We start from the raw sequence: 22,862 nt of genomic DNA on the forward strand, positions 1-22,862 counted from the left end.
GCGGTGTCGGAGAGCAACCGTCAACATCCTTCAGACATCCGAGCGTCTCCGTATCTTCTCGTTCTGCCTCTTCTTTAGTTTTACTTTTATTTTATCTTCTGCTAAAGTATATCGGTGCTCTTTCATGATCCCTGTAGATACCAAAGTCTTAATAACTTGACCTTCTCCTCACCTATTCTTGAATCAGATGATGTTTATTTGTCATTTAAGCCGTAAAACATAGAGGACGAGGGTATAAAACTGGACAAAACATTAAAATATTGAGACAAAACTAAACATCTGAAGTGTAGAGCTGCATGAAATCTGTTAACCAGCCTCTTATTTTGTCCTTTTGGCTTATGAAAGACATAAAACATAGATGATGAGGGTATAAAAGTGGATAAAACAACAACACAGATTCAGATCACATGATGTTTCCTTTACTTATAATCTCTGTGATTATTATTTCATGTCTGAAATCGTCTGTTTTAATTGATTAAAACCAATAAAGTCCCGTGAGTGTCTCGGCTCTGACCCGTCCGTCGCTCTCTGCCTGGAAACATGTTGCGACTCGCTCACTAACAGGCAGTAATGGATGATCAGCTGGCCTGACAGCTGCACGGCTGCCGGCAGCTTTCACTTCAGAGCAGCAGGAAGCTCGTCAAGTCGCGTTTAGCGCACCGTGGGGAACCCCTGTTGTTCCAGCAACACACACACACACACACATGTACTGTATATAACTGCTCTGTTTCACCTCCTCGTGAGATCAAATGAGCAGAATCACTGGAAACACGACAACATCACTGATGGAGCTCAAGTGTTTCTGAATCTCTGGTTTCACCTATGACTGTTACTCCAGTTCTCCCAGTAACCCTAACCCTCAAACTGGCTGTTGTTTGTTACTGTGTAGATAAGTAGAAAGGCAATTAATCGGCAACTATTCTGATAATTGATTTATCGTTTAAGTCATTTTTCCAGCAAAAATACAAAGATTTGATGGTTCCAGATTGTTAAATGTGAGAATTTGCTGCTTTTCGTGGTTTTACATGTTAGTAGATTGAAGATTTTCAGTGTTTTGAGCTGTTTATTGGACAAAATATCATTTATTGGCATCACTTTGTTGTTTTAGGATATTGTGAGGGACATTTTTCAGTGTGGTTACTCCAAAAAGCGTTAGGGTTATGGTTAGGGTTAGGGCATCAGGGCGTTAGGGTTAGGGCATCAGGGCGTTAGGGTTATGGTTAGGGTTATTGTTATGGTTATGGTTGGGGTTATTGTTAGGGTTATGGTTAGGGTTAGGGCATTAGGGTTAGGGTTATTGTTATGGTTAGGGTTAGGGCATCAGGGCGTTAGGGTTATGGTTGAGGTTATTGTTAGGGTTATGGTTAGGGTTAGGGCATCAGGGCGTTAGGGTTATGGTTAGGGTTATTGTTAGGGTTAGGGCATCAGGGCGTTAGGGTTATGGTTAGGGTTATGGTTAGGGTTAGGGCATCAGGGCGTTAGGGTTATGGTTAGGGTTATTGTTAGGGTTAGGGCATCAGGGCGTTAGGGTTATGGTTAGGGTTGTTGTTAGGGTTAGGGTTAGGGCATCAGGGCGTTAGGGTTAGGGTTATGGTTAGGGTTAGGGCATTAGGGTTAGGGTTAGGCAGATGAATCGATATTGAAAAAAATTGTCATTACTGCAAAAATGTTGACAAAGAGAAAGTCTTTAGAGGATAATTCTAGTTTATTACAACTTTTATTTCCTCAGATTTCACTCTGATCTCGTCATTCTTCAGATGTAAAGATGGATCTTGAAGTTTCTGTGATGTTTTTATTCAGATTTTTTTGAGGCGCTTGGAGATATTTTTGACATTTCAGGGCAACAAATGTGTCTCATTCTTGTCATAGCTCGCCATCTCGTCCTTTACACCACCGCCACCGCCGCCGCCTGCATTCGACTTCCCTCTTTGTCACTCTGAAGCGTTCCTTCCTGGCGTTATGTCACCGCCAATTATGCCGAATGTGCCGTCACCAGCGGCGAGGGTCACCCCGGGCCCGCCGCTCCGTCCCACCACCACCACCGCCGGCCGCCTTAATCAAAGCTGAGCGGTCAGGGCGGCGGCGAACAGGCTTCTGTCCATCAGCCGGCCTGTCCATCTCACCTCCTCCTTTCCCCTCTTCTTCTGTGGTGCCTCTAACTCCCCCCTCGCCCCCCCCTCCTCTTCCTCCCTTCACGGCTGGACTCTATTAATATCCTCTGTCGGAGTGTTAATGTTGTAGAGGTCCAGTGAAGTGACACGCGTGGCAGCACGGCTGTAATTGCTAATCAGCGGACAGTTTTATCCCCCGCCGCCGCTGCCGCCGCCTCCTCCCAACCCCCCCCCAACACACACACACACACACACACACACACACCTCTCTTTCTCTTTCTTTTTTTTTTCTGATCTCTCTCGCTCCTTCCTTTTTCCCATTTCGAACCCTCTCTCTCTCTCTCGCCGTCTCTGTGACCTTCTTGCTCTCTCTCTCTCTCTCACCTAATGAATCCAGCTCAAATGAAGTGTGGGCGGGCGGGCGGGCGGCCTAAACGGTCAGTCAGCCGCAGCTGATGTGCGTAGGAGAGAGAGAGAGAGTGAAACAGGGACGTTAACAGGCCTGAAGAAAGACGGGAAGACAATTAAATAACTGCTGATTTTTCCTCCATCCTCTGTCTCTTCTGTCTCTTCTCGCCGCTTCTCGAGCGCCGGTGCAAATTTGTGATGTTAAAATGTTGTTGTTCTTATTTGATCCGTCTTCTGGCTTAAAGCTCGTTATCTTCGCTCCACAGACTCTGAATGTAATTTAGCTCCGATGTGCACAAAGAGCAGAATCGAAGGACTCTGAGGTGCTTAAAAAACCCACAAACAGGACATTTGATTCAGTGTGAAGAGCTGAAACAGACTCTTCTGTCCACCTTAAAACAGTTCCCTTCCTTATGGAGCATTTGTTTGAATGTATTTTATTGCATAATTAACCTCCTGAGATGATAACATTCAAAATAAAAGAGATGAATGAAAGATAATAATGTCAAACAGTAAAGAGAAATTGGTCTGATCCAGATTTTTTCTCTCTGCAAAGGGAAGAATTTCATAAAAACTTAATTTTTCTGTGATTAAAGTGAGTTTTTCCAGGTTTTGTTGCTATTTTTCATGCAAAAAAAATACCAAACATTGTCACATATCAGCTTCTCTTCTGTGAGGATTTGCTGCTTTATATCTTTGTAAATTGAATATCTTTGAGTTTTGGACAAAACAAGACATTTGAGGACGTCGTCTTTGGCTTTAGGAAATTATAACGGACGTTTTTTTAGTGTTTTCTGACATTTTTCAGGCTGATTGAGAAACTAAATTGGGGAAATAATGGTTAGTTGCAGCTCTAACTAGATTAAGTCCCCTGGTATCACATGTTTAACTATCAGGTGTCCACATACTTGTAGATATATAGTCTTATCAGTGTTTCTGCTTCAAATATTAACAAATATTTCTTGTCTCTTTTTTTTTTTTTAAGTGTATTTTGTTATTGATTTTTAAACAGGAAACACAAAGTAAACAGAACAAATGCAGGATCCATCAGAGCTTCACTGGTGAACAGATGCTTTTATTTCTTATTTAAAAGCATCTGTGTGACGACCGTCTCTTATTGTTTAGTATTCAGGGTTTTACTTCCTTCTTGTTAGCATCAATGTATTTATCTGTAATTCAGACATGCATTGAATGATCCAGCTGTGTGTTTTATTCACAAATGTGCAGACAATGTTAAACGCTTTGTAAACAATATTTTAATATAGATACATTCATACTGAATATATTACTGACATAAACCTTTAGTTTGAATCAAGTATTTCAGGAAACAGCTGTTTGTATAATCTGCTGCAGCTCTTTCTTTCCTGCACTCATCTGTAAATAATACTGTAGTTTAACACATCTGGTTGGATGAAAACTGCATTTCATTGACTTTGTGACAATAAGTGTTTGAATCTAATCTAATCTAATCTAATCTAATCTAATCTAATCTAATCTGATGTGTAAACAGTTTGTTTGTGTTGACGTGCTGTTGTTTCCTCTCTGCAGGGCATGCTGCTGAAGAGAAGCGGTAAATCCCTCAACAAGGAGTGGAAGAAGAAGTACGTGACGCTGTGTGACAACGGGCTGCTCACCTACCACCCCAGCCTGCATGTAAGACACACACACACACACACACACACACACACACACACACACACACAGACTCATTACAAACCCTCTCTGATTGCTTTTTAGACTCCAGCGCTCTGCCAGCACCGCTCTGACCTCCATCTATCTGCTGCTCTTCATCTTTCTCCTCTTTGTGTGTGTGTGTGTGTGTGATTTTTAGAAAGTGCTTGGCTATAACACACACACACACATACACACACACACACTCTGTGTCACACACACACACACACACACAGTGTTGATGGCTTGTGTATTAATTAGGACTCGTCATCTGTTTGCCCACGTCGGCGTTGATGATGTGAATATCAGCTGTAATGTCTCTGCTAATTGCCCCGGCTCTCTGCCCTGTTGGCACAATATACTGCCCCGACGCTGCTTTATTATCTCACACACACACACACACACACTCTCTCTCTCTCTCTCTCTCTCTCTCTTTTTGTGTCTCTTTTTCTCTCCCGACACTGAATTTCTCTCTCCGTCTTCTGCTCGGTCTTCATCATATCGATGCTGCTGTATTAGCGTCACTGACAGTTTCCTTCACATATTTGTCGTATAACAACAGGTTTTAAATGAGAAAAGATCAGCTCACTCATTCATAATAATAATAATATAACACATATGTTTATAACAGGTTTTCATCAATATTTTTTAAATAAAGTCTTGTTTTGGCCAGTGAAGAATTTTGGTTTTTCATTTCTTTGTCTTCAAATTTTTAAAGTCATGATGTCATAACGAACCTGTTGTTAAATACTGATGCACTACTGTAAAAAACAAGAACAGCCGACACATCTAACACTATAACACATGACACTTTTCCACGTTTTCACAAGGAAATACACATAAAACAAACAAGTGTTGTGCATAAAACTGAAGCATGACGGGATAAAAACACTAAAAGTTAAAGCTGTTTTAATGTGGACGTTTATTTAGGATCTGATCTAATTATCCTCGTGTCTCTATCAGATCAGGTCACAACATTGAATCACTGTGATCGAATCGATTGAACACTACTAAGCCGTCAGGTTTAAACCGGAGTGTGTTTCCGCTGCAGCTCAGAGGTTGTGGGTTTGATTCCCTGCGGATCTGCTCCTGCTTGACTCCTTTAACTGAGAAACACTTCACCAAACTGCACACGTCCATCACCGATTAGAGCAGCTGATGCAGTAAATTAGTGTTAAAACTCATCACTTAACACATCAACACACACACACACACACACACAAACCCCCTCCAGCGCCAAAAAGCCAGGTTTTCCTGAGCGTGTTGCATCTGCAGCTCGAGCGTCAATTAGCGTGTTTGCGGAGGCTAATCGAATGAAACTCAATCAGCGCCACTAATTGCCCGACTATGTGCAAAGAAATCACATTAATGCCGCTAATTAAGTGGATGGCAATAGATGCCACCTAATTGGCAAGAAAAGTCTTCTCTAAAGAGACGAAGATCCGGCCAAAAACTGGAGCGAGAGAGTAATTAATCGCCTCTCGCTGTGATTCTGAGTCGTTATTAACGGTGTTTGAAATAATCACAAAGTGAGAGTCATTTGTAAAAAAAAAAAAAAAAAAAAAAGGTTCAGTGTGAAGGAAGAAGACGGTTTTCTGTTTAGTTAGTTTAGTTTAATTTTTAGCTTAACGAGCACTCTGACCTCACCTGTGGCCCCGCCCCCCCCACAGGTGATCAGGAAGATAGACTTGATGATAAAAAAAATTTAAAAAATAGATTTAAAAAAATTAAAATTACAAAAAACAAAGATTATAAATAAAATAATAAAATATTATTTTATTATTTAAATGTTTTTTTTAAAAAATACATAAATAATAATAATATGATAGATTACATAAATAATAATATAATAAATTATAAAATAAATTTAATGAAAATAACAATCATAATAAATTAAATAAATTAATACAATTTTAATAAAAAAATATCCAAAATAAAATAATATTAAAATACGAGAAACAAGTACACAAATACATAATTCAATAGTCAACCACTTGTTGTCACATGACCACAAGTTCACAATTATCACAATTAGGTCATGTGATTATCAGCTGAGCCAGATCTATTTGTAGAATGAAGATCATGGGGTGCAGTTGAAAGCTCTGGAAGCTAGTGATTGGATTATGGAGTTTAGATTAGTAAGTTACATTGAATTATTATTAATTGTTCATTATTAAAAGCTGTTTATGTTTATATCATAACGAGGGCTGCAGCTGTTATTTTCATTGTTTATTTGCTCTATAAAATGTTGAAAATCATAATTTCCTAAAACATAAAGTGACGTCTGCAACGTGTCCGACCAACAGTTGAAAGAGATTCATGTAGAAAACAATAAAGCAGCAAATCTTCACATTTAATGAACTGAAACTAGAGATTGTTTGAATATTTTGCTGTAAAAGAAACGATGAATCAAATATCGACTCTAATCTTATCATCCGCCACACAAACCACAAAACTCTTCATCGTTACGCTTTATTTTCTGTATAAAACGGAAGCACTGTGTGAATAATCTGGCGAGGGACGTTCCCGACTACACTCGGATACATAATTTAGTGTTTTTTCAGTGGACGAGCTGCAGTTCTGACGTTCAGACTCCATCTGAAATAAAAACACCTCCACTGTCTCTTTTATCCATTTTTTTTCACCCTCATCACTTCCTCCTTAATGTTTCCTGTCTGACCGCGGAGCTTCTTCTTCTCCTCCTTTATCTCCTGTCGTCTCTTTATCCAATCGATCGTGTTTTCGGACGAACTCGCTCTTTATGGATTTGCGTTTCCCTCGGTGTCAGCAGTATTCGGCTTCTCTGTTCATGTTACATTTTTCACTCTTGACGCCGACATTTACCGTTTATACCGACTGAACACAACACACATTTACATTCATGCATGCGCGCACACGCTGTTAAACACACGCCGCGGATACTCTCTCTCTCTCTCTCTCTCTCTCTCTCTCTCTCTCTCTCTTCTCTCTCGTCACCACCTGCTGTCAGCGTGTTTGTTCGATACACACATCCGTCCTGGACGCCGCTGCATGGCGTGGACATTCAGGCCGATGATGAAAGCTCCCCAATGCAAATGGAGACTCAATTACCTCGGTCAATCTGTCGGAGGGGAGTGTGTGTGTGTGTGTGTGTGTGTGTGTGTGTGTGTGTGTGTGTGGGTGGGTGGATGGTTTACCCAGCGGGCCCCTGGCTCGAGGGCTCTCCGGTGGCTTGTTAAGACGCCGTCGAGAGCACTTGGCTTTGAATTGGCCTTTTGTCAGCCGAGCTGCCAGAGGGAGGCGGGAAACACCGAGAGAGAGAGTGAGTGTGTGTGTGTGTGTGTGTGTGTGTGTGTGTGTGTGTGTGTGTGTGTGTGTGTGTGTTTAAGAGTGCGCTCTCGTGCTTCTTCTTCTACATCTTTGTGAGGACTAATTAGAGTTTTAGAAATGGAAAGTGAGGACGTTTCATCTCGTTCTCACTTCCTTTTAAAGGCTGTGTCAGAGTTAAGATTTGAGATTGGGGTTAGCGTGAGGTTTAGGGGGTTCGTTATGTCACTCAGGGTCCACACAAGTGTAGCAACACAAGCATGTATGTGTCTGTAAAACAGTATTTTTACAGTAAAGTGAAACTGTAAAAATGTTTGCAAGAAATCTTTATTAAAATTTTGTATAAACACACATTTTTAAACACAACAAGCAAATCATTTGTACCTGTTTGTAGACGTGAGATGCTTCCCAAAAATGTCCTGACTTTACCAAATAAACGTACAAAAAATTTTACAAAATTTTACAAAGTCTTAACTTTACAAAATGTCCAAACATTACCAAAAATTTACAAAAAGTTCTGACTTTCCTAAATGTCTTGACTTTCTAACAAATGTTTTTAATCTCCCAAAATGTCTTTATTTCTTAAAAATGTCTTCACTTAAAAAACAAAAATCCTTACATTTCAAAAAAATTCCAAAAAAATTCCATGTCTTGCAAACATGTCGTTACTTTAAAAAATGTCACCAATTAACAAAAACCTCCAAAAATGTCCTCACTTTACAGAAATGACTTTACAAAAATACTGCATCTTTCTAAAAATATCTACACAAAATGTCCTCACTTTACAAAACTTAACAAAAATGTCCATATTTTATAAAAAATATTCCAAAAATGTCGACTTCTTAAAAACGTCCCCACTTAACAAAAATGACCTCACATTTCAAAATAGTCCTCGTTTAAAGCGCTCGTTTTATAAAACGTCCAGACTTCCCAGGTCTAAAACTAGAGGCCCTCACAAAGATGGAAGCACATGAACACTCGCAGTGGTTTTAATCCGACCCAGCGGGTTGCGTGAGCTTTGTTTCTCCTCTTCTCCTTCATGTTGAAGAGGAGGCCGACCTCCCACAATGCCCGGTTCCTCTCAGGTCACCGCCACCACTCCACCTCCTCCTCAAAGGGGAGGGGAAGGTGGATTTAACAAGCGCCTCTCGTCCATCATTAACACTTCTACTCTTCTTTTCATTCACTCGTCTGATCCGCCTTTTCGGGACTAGAGGAGAGCTCGTCACTGGGGGGGGCGGGGGGGGGGGGGGGGGGCGGCGTCCCGCTGCTGGTGGCGGTCCGTCATGTTTCGGCAAACAGGCGGAGCCAATCAGAGCCGGAGTGGTCGGCCACTTCATCACGTCTTTAAGGGATTAGTGTGGCTTTGTTTGCGTTTTATGATTCAGGGATTTAGCCGCTTTATTATGTGTAATAATCCCCTCAAACCAAAGAACGATACACTCATGATGATGAGATCAGCAACCAGCACAATTTATTTAGTTCTCTTTATTCTTTGTTTTCTGTTTTCTATGTTTTTCTTTAACTAATTATTGTCACGTTTATTTTGAAGATGAGAAAACAAAGTGCTGAGATGAATGGTTTCATCATCTTCATCAAAAAGTTGAATAAGTGAACTGAACATTCGCTCTGCTTTGTTTGTTTCCACCTTCTATGATCTTTCAGCTTATTGGTGTTTTAAAATGAGGTCTTAAAAATCTTGATATTCAGTTTAAATATCTCCTGAAGAATTATGATTCTGTAGTTGATGTTGATGTCATGATGTTTTTGAAATACAAAAAGTAATTTAAGATGGTTGTTCAAAAAAAAAGAGCAAAAAGCAAGAAAGACTGGGATCAATGGGATGGTATTTGTATTGGGACACATAAAACAGCTGCTTTAATATGATTGGAGGATATAGATCCAGTATTTTATAACCCCAATCACAGATCATTACTTGTAACAATAGTAATAGTAGTCAGTAGAGCCTGCGGAGTTCCTCAAGGCTCCATCCTTGATCCCCTTTAGTTCTGTTTTTAAAAGTGACTTTTATTAATATTAGCCGTCTGTTTTATGTTTCCAGGTCAAATATGTCTAATATGACAGAATACTTTCCCCATTTTTCATCATTTATAATGCTGTGAATTTTATTGCATGTATTTCTTGTGCTTTAAACTGTTTTACTGAATTATAGTGTTGTTCTGAAATCTTGATTTACTCGTGTAAAGTTGAGTTGATTGAACTTTTCTGCCGTTACAAACAGAAGTTGTTAAGAACTTACAACATTCAGCACATCCAAACATACACATTAAAATACAGACAATACAATAAATAAAGACTGTAAGATGAAAATAAAATGAACCTTAAAATGCCAATTTAATACCATTCAAAAGTTAATAATACTTTGTGGTGCAGAGTAATCAATACTTATTTCAACTGATGTATATAGTTGATCATGTTAAAAGGAAACAGAACAGATTAGAAAGTTTTGATCTCAAGTTTAAGTAGAAGAAACTTGCAGGATATTGAACATTTTACCTGCAATTAACCTGCGTTTCACAGTTAATAGTGTGCAGCTGTCACAAGTAAACCAGACTTTGTATTGTTGGTAGTTACTACAGTCTCTCACTCCTCTGTCGTCCTTCGTCTCTCAGGACTACATGCAGAACGTCCACGGTAAAGAGATCGACCTGCTGAGGACCACGGTGAAGGTTCCTGGGAAGAGGCCGCCGCGAGCCGTGTCCACCTGCGCCGCCATGCCGAGCCCCAAAACCAACGGCCTGACGAAGGACATGAGCAGCCTGCAGCTGGGACAGGCTCCAGGTGAGACTGAAGGGGAATCAGTGTTCATGGCACATTTCAGACACAATTATGTATTCAAGGTACTTTACTAATTGCATAAAAGAAACTGCCTCTATGTTACGTATTCAAAGAGTGACAGCAAATATGAGGTAGTGCTATCTGTTCCATATCTTCAACCTATTTATCACCAATATGATAAAGATTTAGACATCCACAACAAATAAATAGTTTTTAAGTGATTATGACTATAAAGATGTTATGTTTATATATAAGTCAAAAAGTCAGATGAAATGAGGGTTTAAGGAGGACTTGGGTTTGTTTTTCTGATACCTCAGACCTCCTACTATGTAAATATATGTCTAAATTCACTACTGTAAAGCAGAAGCAAGTAATTGGTCTCATTTTTTTAGCACAACCAAGACTATTTGAACATGTGTGCTTGGATGATATAATAGTAGTAGTTAAAGACCAAAGAACCAAATTGAAAAGTAAGCAAAAAGTAGAATTTTCCAACACAAAAAACACCTAATTTGCACGTAAATTGTCACTTAAATATTTCACAGCAAACTTTAACTATTTACATTATTTTGTAGACGTGTCAATACTTCCTACATACGGCACGCAGGATCCTCCAGCTAGATCTCCTTGTTTTGACTCATAACTCAGTCAAATCTGAACACACAGACATGAAACACATTTCCTGAGGATATCATCATCATCTCTGATGTGCAACACAGATAAACCTCCATAAATCTGCTTATAAAACAGAGAGAACAGACGCTTCCTGTAACTGCAGAACTTAGGTCTTCTGTTCACTATCACATTAATCCAGTGATGGTCGTCTGTACATCCGTGTTACACTGCAAACATTTGGCAAAACAAATCAGCTAAAAACCTCAAAGCTGAATCCCTCAAAGCATTATGGGAACTGTAGTTCTAAAACTGTGAGCATGATTATCCCCAAAATCAAAGAAACACCTGTTTTTGCTGTTGTACTGTCAATATTTGTATGATATTACTAATATATACAGACATTTGCACAGTCTGAAATTAGCCCGGGAGGGTGTTGTCTCCCTACATTAATCTGTTAAGGAAATATTAATAAAAGTCACACACTAGCGCCATCAGAGATTAAAGATTTTATTTTCTAATTGAGCCCCTAATTACTGCGGTTGTTCCTGCATCAAAAGCTTTTATTTCTGAACCAATAAAGGGTTGAATATTTAAAAAGAAAAGAGTTAAATAAAAAAAAGCAGCGTCAGAGCAGAAAGCAGGAGTTCAGCCTTGAAGCTCACACACACACACACACACACACACACACACACACACACACACACACACACACACACACACACACAGGTGATGTGAGGTTTGAAAACGCTTCTTATCACCTGAAGGAAGACGTCGTAAAACAAAAGGTGGAGAGACACGAGTGCTCCTGCGTGTCACACACACACACACACACACACACATAAAAGCAGCTCTTATGAGGCGGCTGCTTAAATCAAACACACACACACACACACACACACACACTGCTTCACACACACACACACTCGGAGGGATCCAGGAGGCCCGAGCTAATAGCATGAATATTCAGTGAGCCGTACTCCATGTACTAATTATTGTCATGAATATTAATGCAATCAGAGTCCTGGCTCCACTCAGCCAGCACCAAGAAATGAGCTGTAATGAGAGAACGAGGGAGGGAGGGGTGAGGGAGGGGTGAGGGAGGGAGGGAGGGATGATTCACCCGGCTGTTGGACCACGCAGCCTCTTACTAACTCAAGGGTTTGATTTAAGCAGCCAGCTTGTAAGAGGCTGCCTTTTATGGTCCCCCTGTGTTTCTGTGTGACTGACGCATGCGCCGCACAAAATATATTAAACACGTCTCAGTCCACCAGAGATTATTATTTCACTAAGAAACAAGAGTCGACGTTCTTCCACTCGCCTGAGATGATCACAGCTCCTCCATGTACAGATTCACACTCAGTAATATCACACCTTTATAGGAGCTCAAAGCTGTTCATTCAACTGTTATTCTCATTCTGGAGGCTGCTGTTGAATCATACAGATGTTTATCTGTGATGAAGGGAGGATTTATTTCAAATCAGTTCATTAATAAAACAGAAACACCTTTTAAAACAGCAAATTCTAGAGATGAGACCACTTGATACTAGGGATGGACAATTCATCTTTCTTTTATATATATATGTATTAAAAATGCAGAAAATACTAAAGAAAGCGCGTTTTTCCTCAATGAAATCTTTATTCCAAGAAGAAATTATAGACCAGCACCGGTCCTCTTATACAAGACGGTTAAACAGGAAACAGGCTCGTAGAGGCAGCGGAGGGCTAGCTCCTCCACGCTAACGCTGAGGTGAGGTCAGGTGAACGTTGTTCAAGTGGTCGTTGTTGTGTTGTAATGTTTACAATGAGCTTCGTTGTTTTTTAGCTCGCTCTCTTCATGTTTACTTTCGTCTAGTTTCTACGGCAACACGCCGGCAACTGAGTATTCATTTTCCCTCTTGAATTTAACTTTCCCCCCCGCAGTGAAATTCATCACAACTTCAGGACACACACATACATAACATACTTTGATACGAACGTTAAAGTGATTTAATTCCACGTGATCGAAAAAATTCTTAACGATCAATTATCGATCGTCGATTAATCATACTCATCCCTAGTTGAAACATCTGTACGTGTCTTAAACCAACAGTCAGGAGCCCAGATGAACATTAAAGCTGTTTATCTTGTAATGATTCCTGCTGTTCATACTGACCATCAGAAGATCCTTCATAATAAACATACAGCAGGAGTGATGGAGGATAAAATCCACAGTTGAAGCTTCAACACTTTTCAGTTAGAAAAATAAAGCATGTATCTTCTAGTTTTTAGTCTTTTTAGTACAAAATTCCCTCTTTGTGTTACTGTCCGTCCAAAGAAAAGAAGGAATATTGTATTAAAAAGCCTCAGATGAAGTTTTAAATGTAGAGACGGCTTGTGTTGGAAACATATTCCAGAAGGATCTTTAATGGCTGATATGAACAGCAGGATTATTGTGAACACGTTCTCATCTTGAAAAGTCGTTTTCACACCTCTGGTTGGTTTGTAACGTTCTCTCCTCTCATTGGTCAGATGTGTCTGGGGTGAATTATCAAATACTAAACTTTTTAGAAATAGTATGATAAAAGACGAGTGTTTCCATGTTGAAGTTTTGAATCGTCCCGTTTTAAAGAAGCAATCAGCTCTGTCTTCCCGCCTCCTCTCAGACCGACGTGCTCACCTTGACTTCCTCCCTCAGGTTCGGTGACCAGCAGCTCGTCGGTGTCTCAGATGGCGAGCGGCGTCAGCCTGGTGTCCTTCAACAGCCGCGGGCTGGAGGGGATGCACCAGCGCTCCTACTCCGTCTCCAGCGCCGACCAGTGGACCGACGCCACCGTCATCGCCAACTCCGGAGTCAGCACCGGTAAACAAACATGGCCGCCGTACTTCTACGTCTTTGTTAATGTGATGTGATGTTAAACGACTGTGGAGGACAGTTCAGTCACCTGTGATGTTAAATCACAGTTAAAGTCTGGTTTTATATGATGGGAGGAGTTAACTAGTCCCCTTAAATTACATGAGATGGATTTATGACCGCAGGATAAATCATAGAAATCATTTTATATGTTACATGAAACTGTTGATACTTTACTGACTCAACAGACACTAAACATGCTCCCTAGAAAATACTCTTCTTTATTTTATTGTACTTTTACTAAAAGAAAATAAGAATTTTATTAAGGGGGCACACAACAGTATTACTGTTAAACAGCAATATTTGGGTGTCCACATACTTTTGGCCATATAGTATATCCTCAAAATATTCACACATACATCATTTTTATTCCTGAGTGTGTGTGTGTGTGTGTGTGTGTGTATGTGTGTATGTGTGTATGTGTGTATGTGTGTGTGTGTGCTGGTTTGATTGTCTTTCAAAAGAACAAACATAGTTCATTTATATATTTATATTATTATTGTGTATTTATATGTCACACTGTGAACTCCTTCCGGCTGATTGATCCTGATCTATTGATTAAAAGTGAGAAGTGCAGCTGTGCGGCTGCCTCGTACAGATCAGGTCCACACACGCATCTCCGCCGCAGGGAGCCTGCCGGGGCTCAGAGGGCCCCATTGCGGAGCTCCGCGGGGGAGCCTATCATTTGTCTCCCATTGATCCACCTGCCAGACCTCTAATGCTGCCTTAACTGTTTGTCAGGCTAATGGCCAGCCAGTGTGTGTGTGTGTGTGTGTGTGAGTTTTACCTTATCCAAGACTTTACACACACACACACACACAGCGAGACACTAAGACTGACAGCTGTCAGGCCGTGTGTGTGTTGCCGTGACGATAAGCTTGACTGACAGCTCTGTCGTCAGTGTTGTTGCCCTCCAGCCTTCCTCAAATAACGTTTAAAGCTGTGAAATGCTTTCAATGGACTCCCAGGGGCCCCACACACACACACACACACACACACACACATACACACACACACACACACACGCAGCTGAACACTGGTTTTCTTCTTCTTCACCGGTTTATAAGGACAGGTCAGTTACAGCCTGAAACCTGAATCTGTTGAGACGAGAGTCAAACGTAGAACAAATTTTAACTGAAATCTCAGAAAATCGATTAAAGAAAACGCAAATGAACGTTTCCATCCGCTGCCGCCTGCAGTCGGTGGCGCTGAGTCTCCTGTCGGTGCAGTAAAACAGAAAAAGAAGAAGAAGATGTGATGAACAGAGATGAAGAGATGGAAACAGGAAACACATCTGGTCACATGCTTCCTGTCCGTCATCATTTATTCACCAAATCTGCTGCATTTTTCTTGACTTTTTATGTAATATTTCAACTTTTTTTTAGTTTTTAAAGCACAAATTGAAAAAGTGCATAAAAATGGGTGAAAACACAGCTGCTCCTGTTGAGTAAGACACCAGAGAACTTGTGATTTTCTGGCTCATCAGTTAATCCAGTGATCGTTTTCTCGGTTGATCAGTAATCTGTAACTTTTTCTTTAATTCATCTCTTGAGAGCTGAAACTGGTTCCTGTGGTCAGTTCAGTGGGAGCAGCTGTGGATGGCGAGGAGGGAAAACCCGCCAGAGACAACAATCAGAGCTGAACGGAGGGAAGGGGAGCAGAGAAAGTGAAGGAGGAGGAGGAGGAGGAGGAGGAGGAGGAGGAAGTCTTGAGGCTCGGGGTGGTGGTGGGGGGGGGGGGGGGGTTGACGTGGATGGAGCGCGGCTTGCAGATGGGAGGGCCGTTAATCCACGGCGGTTAATTGCGCGCTCGGGGATGGCATCTTGTCAGCAGAGATAAGTTGTCACATTTTCCACTTGAGCTGAGACTAAACGATTGTAAAATAAGTTATGGCCGTCCTTGGGGCTGTCTGCCGTTTGGGGACGCGGCAGCAGCAGCGGCGGCGGCCAGCGAGCGCTTGTGTGTGTACATATACGTGTGTGTGTGTGTGTGTTTTGTGCATGTGTTTCCATCTACATACTCAGACACACACCGTGCTCATGTCAGTGTCGCCGCTGCGCTCTGATATTGATGGAAGCTGAATGTTATTTTATTCCGCCGCTAGTCACAGCTGTCAGCGGCCGCCGTGAAGAGTGGAGGGCAGAGAGAGAGAGAGACTCCACTCCCTCTTCTGATAGCCTCGCTCGCCCCCCCCCCCCCCCCCCCAGGCCTACGACCCACAGACCCGCATGTCGACCTGAACAGGGCCGGTTTAATCAACACCAGCTCTGGTTTAATGTGCTGGTTCTGGTTGGTTTTCACCTTCAGATTCAGCAGTTTGGGGTTTTAAATGTTCATAAATGTTCATATTTTTAGTCGTTCTTCAGTTTTAAAATCTGTAAAACATATGAGACCTTCTGTCTTCAGATACTCGATCTGATGAGGAAAAACTCCACCAAAACAACCTGTTAATGCAAAAAAAAGAAGGTGTAATTGAGGTGTTATTCATAAAAAGAGTCCAGTCATTTATTATTTCACCTCTATAACGTTGTGAGATGAGAGGTAAAAAATAAAAAGAATAAGTGGAAATCAAAGCAGCAGACTGTTTAGTCTGTGTATTGATAAAACACTGGATCCTACATGTCTTATTACACCCTCAGACCTCGTAAACACTGATACCTTTCAAAGTTCACGACACCAATTTGTAACACCGACTTCCTGTTAAAAACTTTAATTTCAAAGCCTAAAAATGAGAGAAGTTGATTGATCTCATTTCAGCCCCGACCTGAACACAGGCTGAGTATTTCTTCTCCTGGTGGTGAGAACGTTGACTTTATGTTCGTTACATTTGATCCGTTTTGACGTCGACCACCTCGAAACAACAAGATGATGCATCTCAAAAGGTTTTATTTGATTCTATTCATCTTAAAGAACAAAATAAAAGTCATCTTGTTGTCTCTAGAGCTTCCTGTCACTCTTTCACAGTAAGAGCTGTCCACTGGGAAGCTATTTTAAAGCTTTAATTGGGAAGCAGAAGCGTCTTCTTGTAGCTTTTATTCGCTAAAAGTAGCGACTTTAAATTGTTTGTTGCGTAAAAACAGATCAACATGGAAGATGTTTGGCTTATTGATCAATGATCTTCCTCTTTTATCTGCTCTGAGCTTCTTGTTCTGAAATCTTGTTTGTTTTTCCAGACACGGGCCTGGGAGACTCGGTCTGCTCCAGTCCCAGTATCTCCAGCACCACCAGTCCCAAGATGGAGCCGCCGCCGTCGCCGCACGCCAACCGCAAGAAGCACCGGCGGAAGAAGAGCACCAGCAACTTCAAAGCCGACGGCCTCTCTGGTACTGCGGAAGGTAACGCCATCTCCCCTCCCCCTCGCCTCACACTTTCCCCGCCCGGGTCCGACCGCTAAACCAACCCCCCAGAAACCAGTCTGAGAAACCAGTCTGAGAAACCAGTCTGAGAAACCAGTCTGAGAAACCAGTCTGAGAAACAGAAACACATCAAATACTTCAAAACGTTTAAATATTTACTTCCAAATATCTATATACTTTAATACTTTAACATCTCTGTGTACTTATATACTTACAAATAATAAGAAATATACAAATACTTCCAAACATTTATGTGCTTATATATCTTAAAATATATAAGTACTTATACTTCCAAGTATCTGTATACGTATATACTTACATACTTACAAATATCTATATACTTTAATACTTTAACATCTCTGTGTACTAATATACTTACAAATAATAAGAAATATTCAAATACTTCCAAACATTTATGTGCTTATATATCTTAAAATATATACGTACTTATACTTCCAAGTATCTGTATACGTATATACTTACATACTTACAAATATCTATATACTTTAATACTTTAACATCTCTGTGTACTTATATACTTACAAATACTAAGAAATATCCAAATACTTATACTTTGAAAGATCTGTGTGCTAATATATCTTAAACTATATATACGTACTTATACTTCCAAGTATCTGTATACTTTTATAAATACCTAGAAATATCTATTAACTTATATATGTCTAAATACTCAAATATCTGTTAACTAACATGTGTGTACTTGTACATAAACCAAATACCTACCAAATATCTTTATACTTATATACTTCAAAATATCTTTATATTTTTATATTTAAAATACATTCAAATATCTATTGAAGTATATCCATGTTAATACTTTCAAATATCCATAAACATGTATATTTGCAACTTCTTCCAACTAACTTCTGTAAGATACTTGTGTACTTCCAAAAACATGCACATATCTGTGTACTTGTTTATTTCTAAAAGCGTCCAAATTAACTTAAGTACCTTTAAATATCTACAGTTTATACTTAAATACTTCCAAATATCTCCAAATGTCTGTGTTCTCACATGCTTCCAAACATCTATTTAAACTTTAAACTTTAATCTTTACACTTTAAATGATTCTTGTTTCTTTTTTCTTCAGTAAAACATAAAAATAACATTCAGCAAATATTATTAAAACGTTTAGTTTAAAACTGATGAATCATCTGTTATAAGAAGTGAACTGAAGGAGGTCGATGCTGGATTCTACCTTCACAGTGTAAACAGTGTGTTGTGTAAAGATCCCAGATGATGAAGATGATGATGATGATGATGATGATGATGATGATGTTTATTGGAGACCAGGGTTGGGAAACGCAGTCATGTGATCGTCTGAGACTCCTGACCTCCGGCAAGAGGGAAGGATCTCTCCATCTTCTCATTCTGTCAGCCCTTCATCTCTTCACCCTGCTCCTCCTCCTCCTCTTCTTCTTCTTCTTTTTCTTCTTCTTCTTCTTCTTCTTCTTCTTCTTCTTCTTCTTCTTCTTCTTCTTCTTCTTCTCTGTCTCTGTGTGTTCGGGGTTCATCCCTGATGTAACTCTGTGAATCAGTTTGTAACATAACCTTCGCCATCTGGTCGACGCTTTGATCCGTGACGTTAACTGGAGACTGAAACCTCCGACCACAACAAACCACAACAGACCACAACAAACCACAACGAACCACAACGAACCACAACAATCCACAACGAACCACAACGAACCACAACGAACCACAACGAACCACAACAAACCACAACAAACCACAACGAACCACAACGAACCACAACGAACCACAACAAACCACAACAAACCACAACAAAGCACAACAAAGCAGACTTCATCTTTAGACGTTTCCTTCATCTGTTGAGCAGTTTTAGATGTTACGGGGAGAAATGATAGAAGAAGAAACATCCACAATGCTTAATGGTCTCCTCGTCTAGTGTGTAATACGCCAAGAAATGCAGAAATACAGGCAGTGAAGAAGAAGACCACCAGCTGGTAAACATGGATGTAAACAAAGCAGGATTCAAATCTTTAAGACCAATTAGCTTTGCAAATATTATTTTGTCTGTTGGACGTTGAATGTTTACAATAAAACTCCACACGGCAGCTTTAACGTGGTTTATATGAACTAGCAACACCGCTAACTCCACATCGAGGTAAATATATATATAATACTTCTGACTAGGGCCAAAATAACAAAGTACAAAACAGTATTGAAACTTTTCCAGTCAAACAAACCTGCATTCAATCCCAAATCTAGAAAAAATGACTCTTTGTTGCAGTTTGTCCTGCTGCAGCAGCTAGAACACATAAAGTCTGTGGTGACAATACTTCATTATACAGTTATTTAATAAATATTTCAATAATATGAACACTTTCAAAATGTATTTGTATAAAAATCATGTGGATGGGGAGGAGCGTTGGGTGGGCATCCAATCAAGTACTCTACTGGTATCAGGATCTCTTTACTGGTATCATCATTCTTTAAACGTTACCGTGTGAACGTTACAGACGCTGATGTCAGTCGCTCACAGACCCTAAAAACAGACCACAGTCACATGTTTTGGAGGAGTCGAGCGTCTCGTTTTCATGCCGTTCTTTAGTTTTAACAGAGAAACCTCATATTCGGGGTCCTGCAGTAAAAAAAAGAAAGAAAGCATTTTAACATCTTTAATTATTGTATTTGTGAACGGTAGATTGAAGCCTTTATTTGGACATAAAAGTAGATCTTTGTTTGGAAAACGTTGAGTGTTTCTGCTCAATCTGAACCCGACAGATTCCTGCAAAACATCCAGTTTGGTTTCGGCCATTTTGACTCGTTAAACTTCCGACTCGGCTTCACGTTTGTTTATTTTTAAGAAACGTCTTCCAGTCATGCGGGGTCCTGAAGATCCACGTCTCAGTTGTGTCTCTCAGATTTCTTGTTTCGTCTCGTTAGATATCAAACAAACGTCTGCACGCCGCTTCACTCTTCTTCTTCTTCTTCTCCTCTCACGCTCTCCTATAACACAGTGTGGATGGTTGAACAGATGTGGGAGCAGCAGCAGATGTGTAATGTTCAGTCTCTCCATCACGGACGCATCAAGCAGCTGACAAAGCAAGTGGCTGTCTGAGTGACAGATCGACGCCGCGTCTCCTTCCATCTCTCCTCCCTCGCTTCCTCTCCTTTCATTTGTTTCTTATTCTCTCCTCACATCCACCTGCCTCCCCCTCTACTCCCACACTTCCCCTTTTCCTGTCCTCCATTTTCTCTCCTTTCTTATCATTTTCTCTCCCCGTCGTCTCCTTTTGTCTCGTCTCCTTGTTTTCCTTCTTCTTCTTCTCTCCTCTCACAGACTGTCTGAGCTCAAACAATTAAGCAGCAGACTCATCAGGACTGGATGTAGTTCCTCGTCTTTTCTCTCTGCGACCATTTTTATTATCAAACACTTTGAGCTCCGCACGTTGTCAGACGCTCCCCGAGCCCTCGACTCGCCCCCCCATTAGTCAGCCGGAGAGGCTTAAGTGAAATATTATAAATAATCCACCGTATTGAAATCTTTTATCAGCTGTGTCACTTTCATTATTCAATAAGCGATTAGTAACAGTCTTCCCAATTTAGCCATTAAGCACTGAGCGCGCTCGGCCGGCCGCCGGCTCGCCGCCTGTCACGCCGGGGCGGGCGGGTGAAGTATCTTCGTGTCAGAGCGAGGCTCGCCGTAATTCATGAGGGGGAACCGCCCTCTGCGGGCCGAGCTCCCCCAGGTAGGACCACACCGACACACACACACACACACACACACACACACACACAGCTCAGTGCTGTAACGGCTGCAACTAACCGTTATTTTCATTATTAATTAATCAATGCAGGGTTAAAATATGAGGAAATAATGACATTCACATTCTTTCAGTCCACAGTGACGTTTTTAATTTGCTTGTTTACAGTACAAACCTTTAATATATTACATTTTTATTGATAATAATTGATTTTTCACCAAAATTTTTGCCATTTTAAATGCTGATGTGACTCCTCAAGTGTTTATTTTGAGGCTGTTGTTGCAGTTAACTTATTATTTATCATGTTGGTGGAAGAAATATGTTGATTCAAGAGTTTTTATTTCTTTTAAGTCGATTTACAACAAACCTGCACAGCTGCAAACATCAAGCAAACATGCTCTGATTGTTGGATTATTTTTTCCGACTCCAGACTTCTTCTTGAATCACTGAAAGTATCAGAAATTGAGACGTGAAGAGGGAAAAACAAGCAGAAGATGAACGTATAATAAACATATTTGTCCTCTTCATCTGGTTCCTGCGTCAGGTTTAACTTCCTGCTGATCAACATCAGCCCTCAGCTCTCGTTAACTAGCCGCCGTTTGATTCCCTCCCTCCATCCAGGACCTTTTTGAAAGTCGACCTGCCGAGTCAAGATACCTTCACACACACACACACACACACACACACACACGTGGCCTCAGATGTTTGAAGTGGCCCCACACAGGTAGCAGCAGGATCACTGAGCACATTCCTGATCGCAAAGACAGTTTTTTTTTTGTGTGTTTGAGAAACGTCGGCTTTGATTCCTCGACCAGCAAACTCCTCACAACAGGTGTAGCTGACGAGAAGAGCGTGTGTGTTTGTGTGTGTGTGTGTGTGTGTGTGTGTGTGTGTGTGTGTGTGTGTGTGTGTGTGTGTGTGTGTGTGTGTGTGTGTGTGTGTGTGTAGCTTTAATAGCCCTCTCATAATTCGACCCCGACAGTCGGCCGTCGGGTCTGTTTTTGGCGACGGGCTCGGCGGCGCACCTGCAGCACGTCGCCTCTTGACTGGCTCATTGTGAGCGTGGATTCCTTTTAAAGTCGAGGTTAATCAGGAAGATGGGCGCCGCTCGCCATCACGGGTCAATTTGGGTCAGCGGGGGGGGTGGTGGGGGAGAGACGGGGGGGTCAAGCAGGTGGGAAACAAAGAGGGTCAGTGTGGAGGAGAAGCCAGGTGGTCGGAGGATACCTGACGACGGGAGACGTTTGAGCTGTCGACGCTTTGATGAGACGCCGAGGTCGTTTTAGTCCAAAGTCTTCACTGTCGACGCTCCGTCAGGATCTTTATTTCTCTCTTTAGTTTGTCTTTTATAACCTGTTTCAGTTCTTTTTGTTAAAAATATTCAATAACACAGTTCACATATGGAAGTGGAGGGTTGCCAATATTAGAATTAAACTTTTTATTTGCATGAATTTTAATTTAAATGTAACATTTCCATTTTTAAATATAGTATAAATATAGTAGAAGTAAAGGTTAAATAAATAAAAACATTAACTGATGTATATTTTTAGTGTCTTTTCTTGACTTCCATACACTCTGCAGGCTTTTAGCATTTCAGGTGAATCATAAAGAAAAGAAACACAAACTGTTTATTTAGTTTTGAGTCGCAGCAGTTTTTCATTCAGACCTCCGACCTTTTCAAAGTGTTTCTGATTCATTTTTAGATGAATAATGTACCCGCGATCATTTCAAAGCGGGTAAATCCTCGCTCGCCCTCGCCTCCTGTAGGAGAACGAGAGGCGACGAGGGAAAAGAAACAAGCAGAGTAACATTTAAAGTGTCGATCTCTCTCTCGCACCGCTGCCGTACGACTGTATTTCATCTTCTGTAGATGTTGGTTTGGTGGCAAATGTTCACAGTAGCCTCGGGGGGGCGGGGGGGCGGGGGGGGGGGGGTAAATGTGACTGAAGGTTCA

The 22,862-nt window shown here is 40.9% G+C and overlaps 1 protein-coding gene across 3 annotated transcripts in view; it reads left to right on the forward strand.

Annotated features, from left to right (window-relative positions):
* agap1 (ArfGAP with GTPase domain, ankyrin repeat and PH domain 1) overlaps positions 1-22,862 on the forward strand; it is a 181,765-nt gene that overhangs the window by 119,962 nt on the left and 38,941 nt on the right. For all 3 annotated transcript variants that reach the window (XM_067583662.1, XM_067583663.1, XM_067583661.1), the window contains 4 exons: positions 4,068-4,172; positions 10,130-10,298; positions 13,585-13,749; positions 16,974-17,135. In XM_067583662.1, coding sequence (XP_067439763.1) covers positions 4,068-4,172; positions 10,130-10,298; positions 13,585-13,749; positions 16,974-17,135 — 601 coding nt within the window. The remainder of the gene's footprint in view (positions 1-4,067; positions 4,173-10,129; positions 10,299-13,584; positions 13,750-16,973; positions 17,136-22,862) is intronic.

Source organism: Thunnus thynnus, chromosome 24 (assembly GCF_963924715.1).
Source record: "Thunnus thynnus chromosome 24, fThuThy2.1, whole genome shotgun sequence".
Classification (NCBI taxonomy): Eukaryota; Metazoa; Chordata; class Actinopteri; order Scombriformes; family Scombridae; genus Thunnus; species Thunnus thynnus.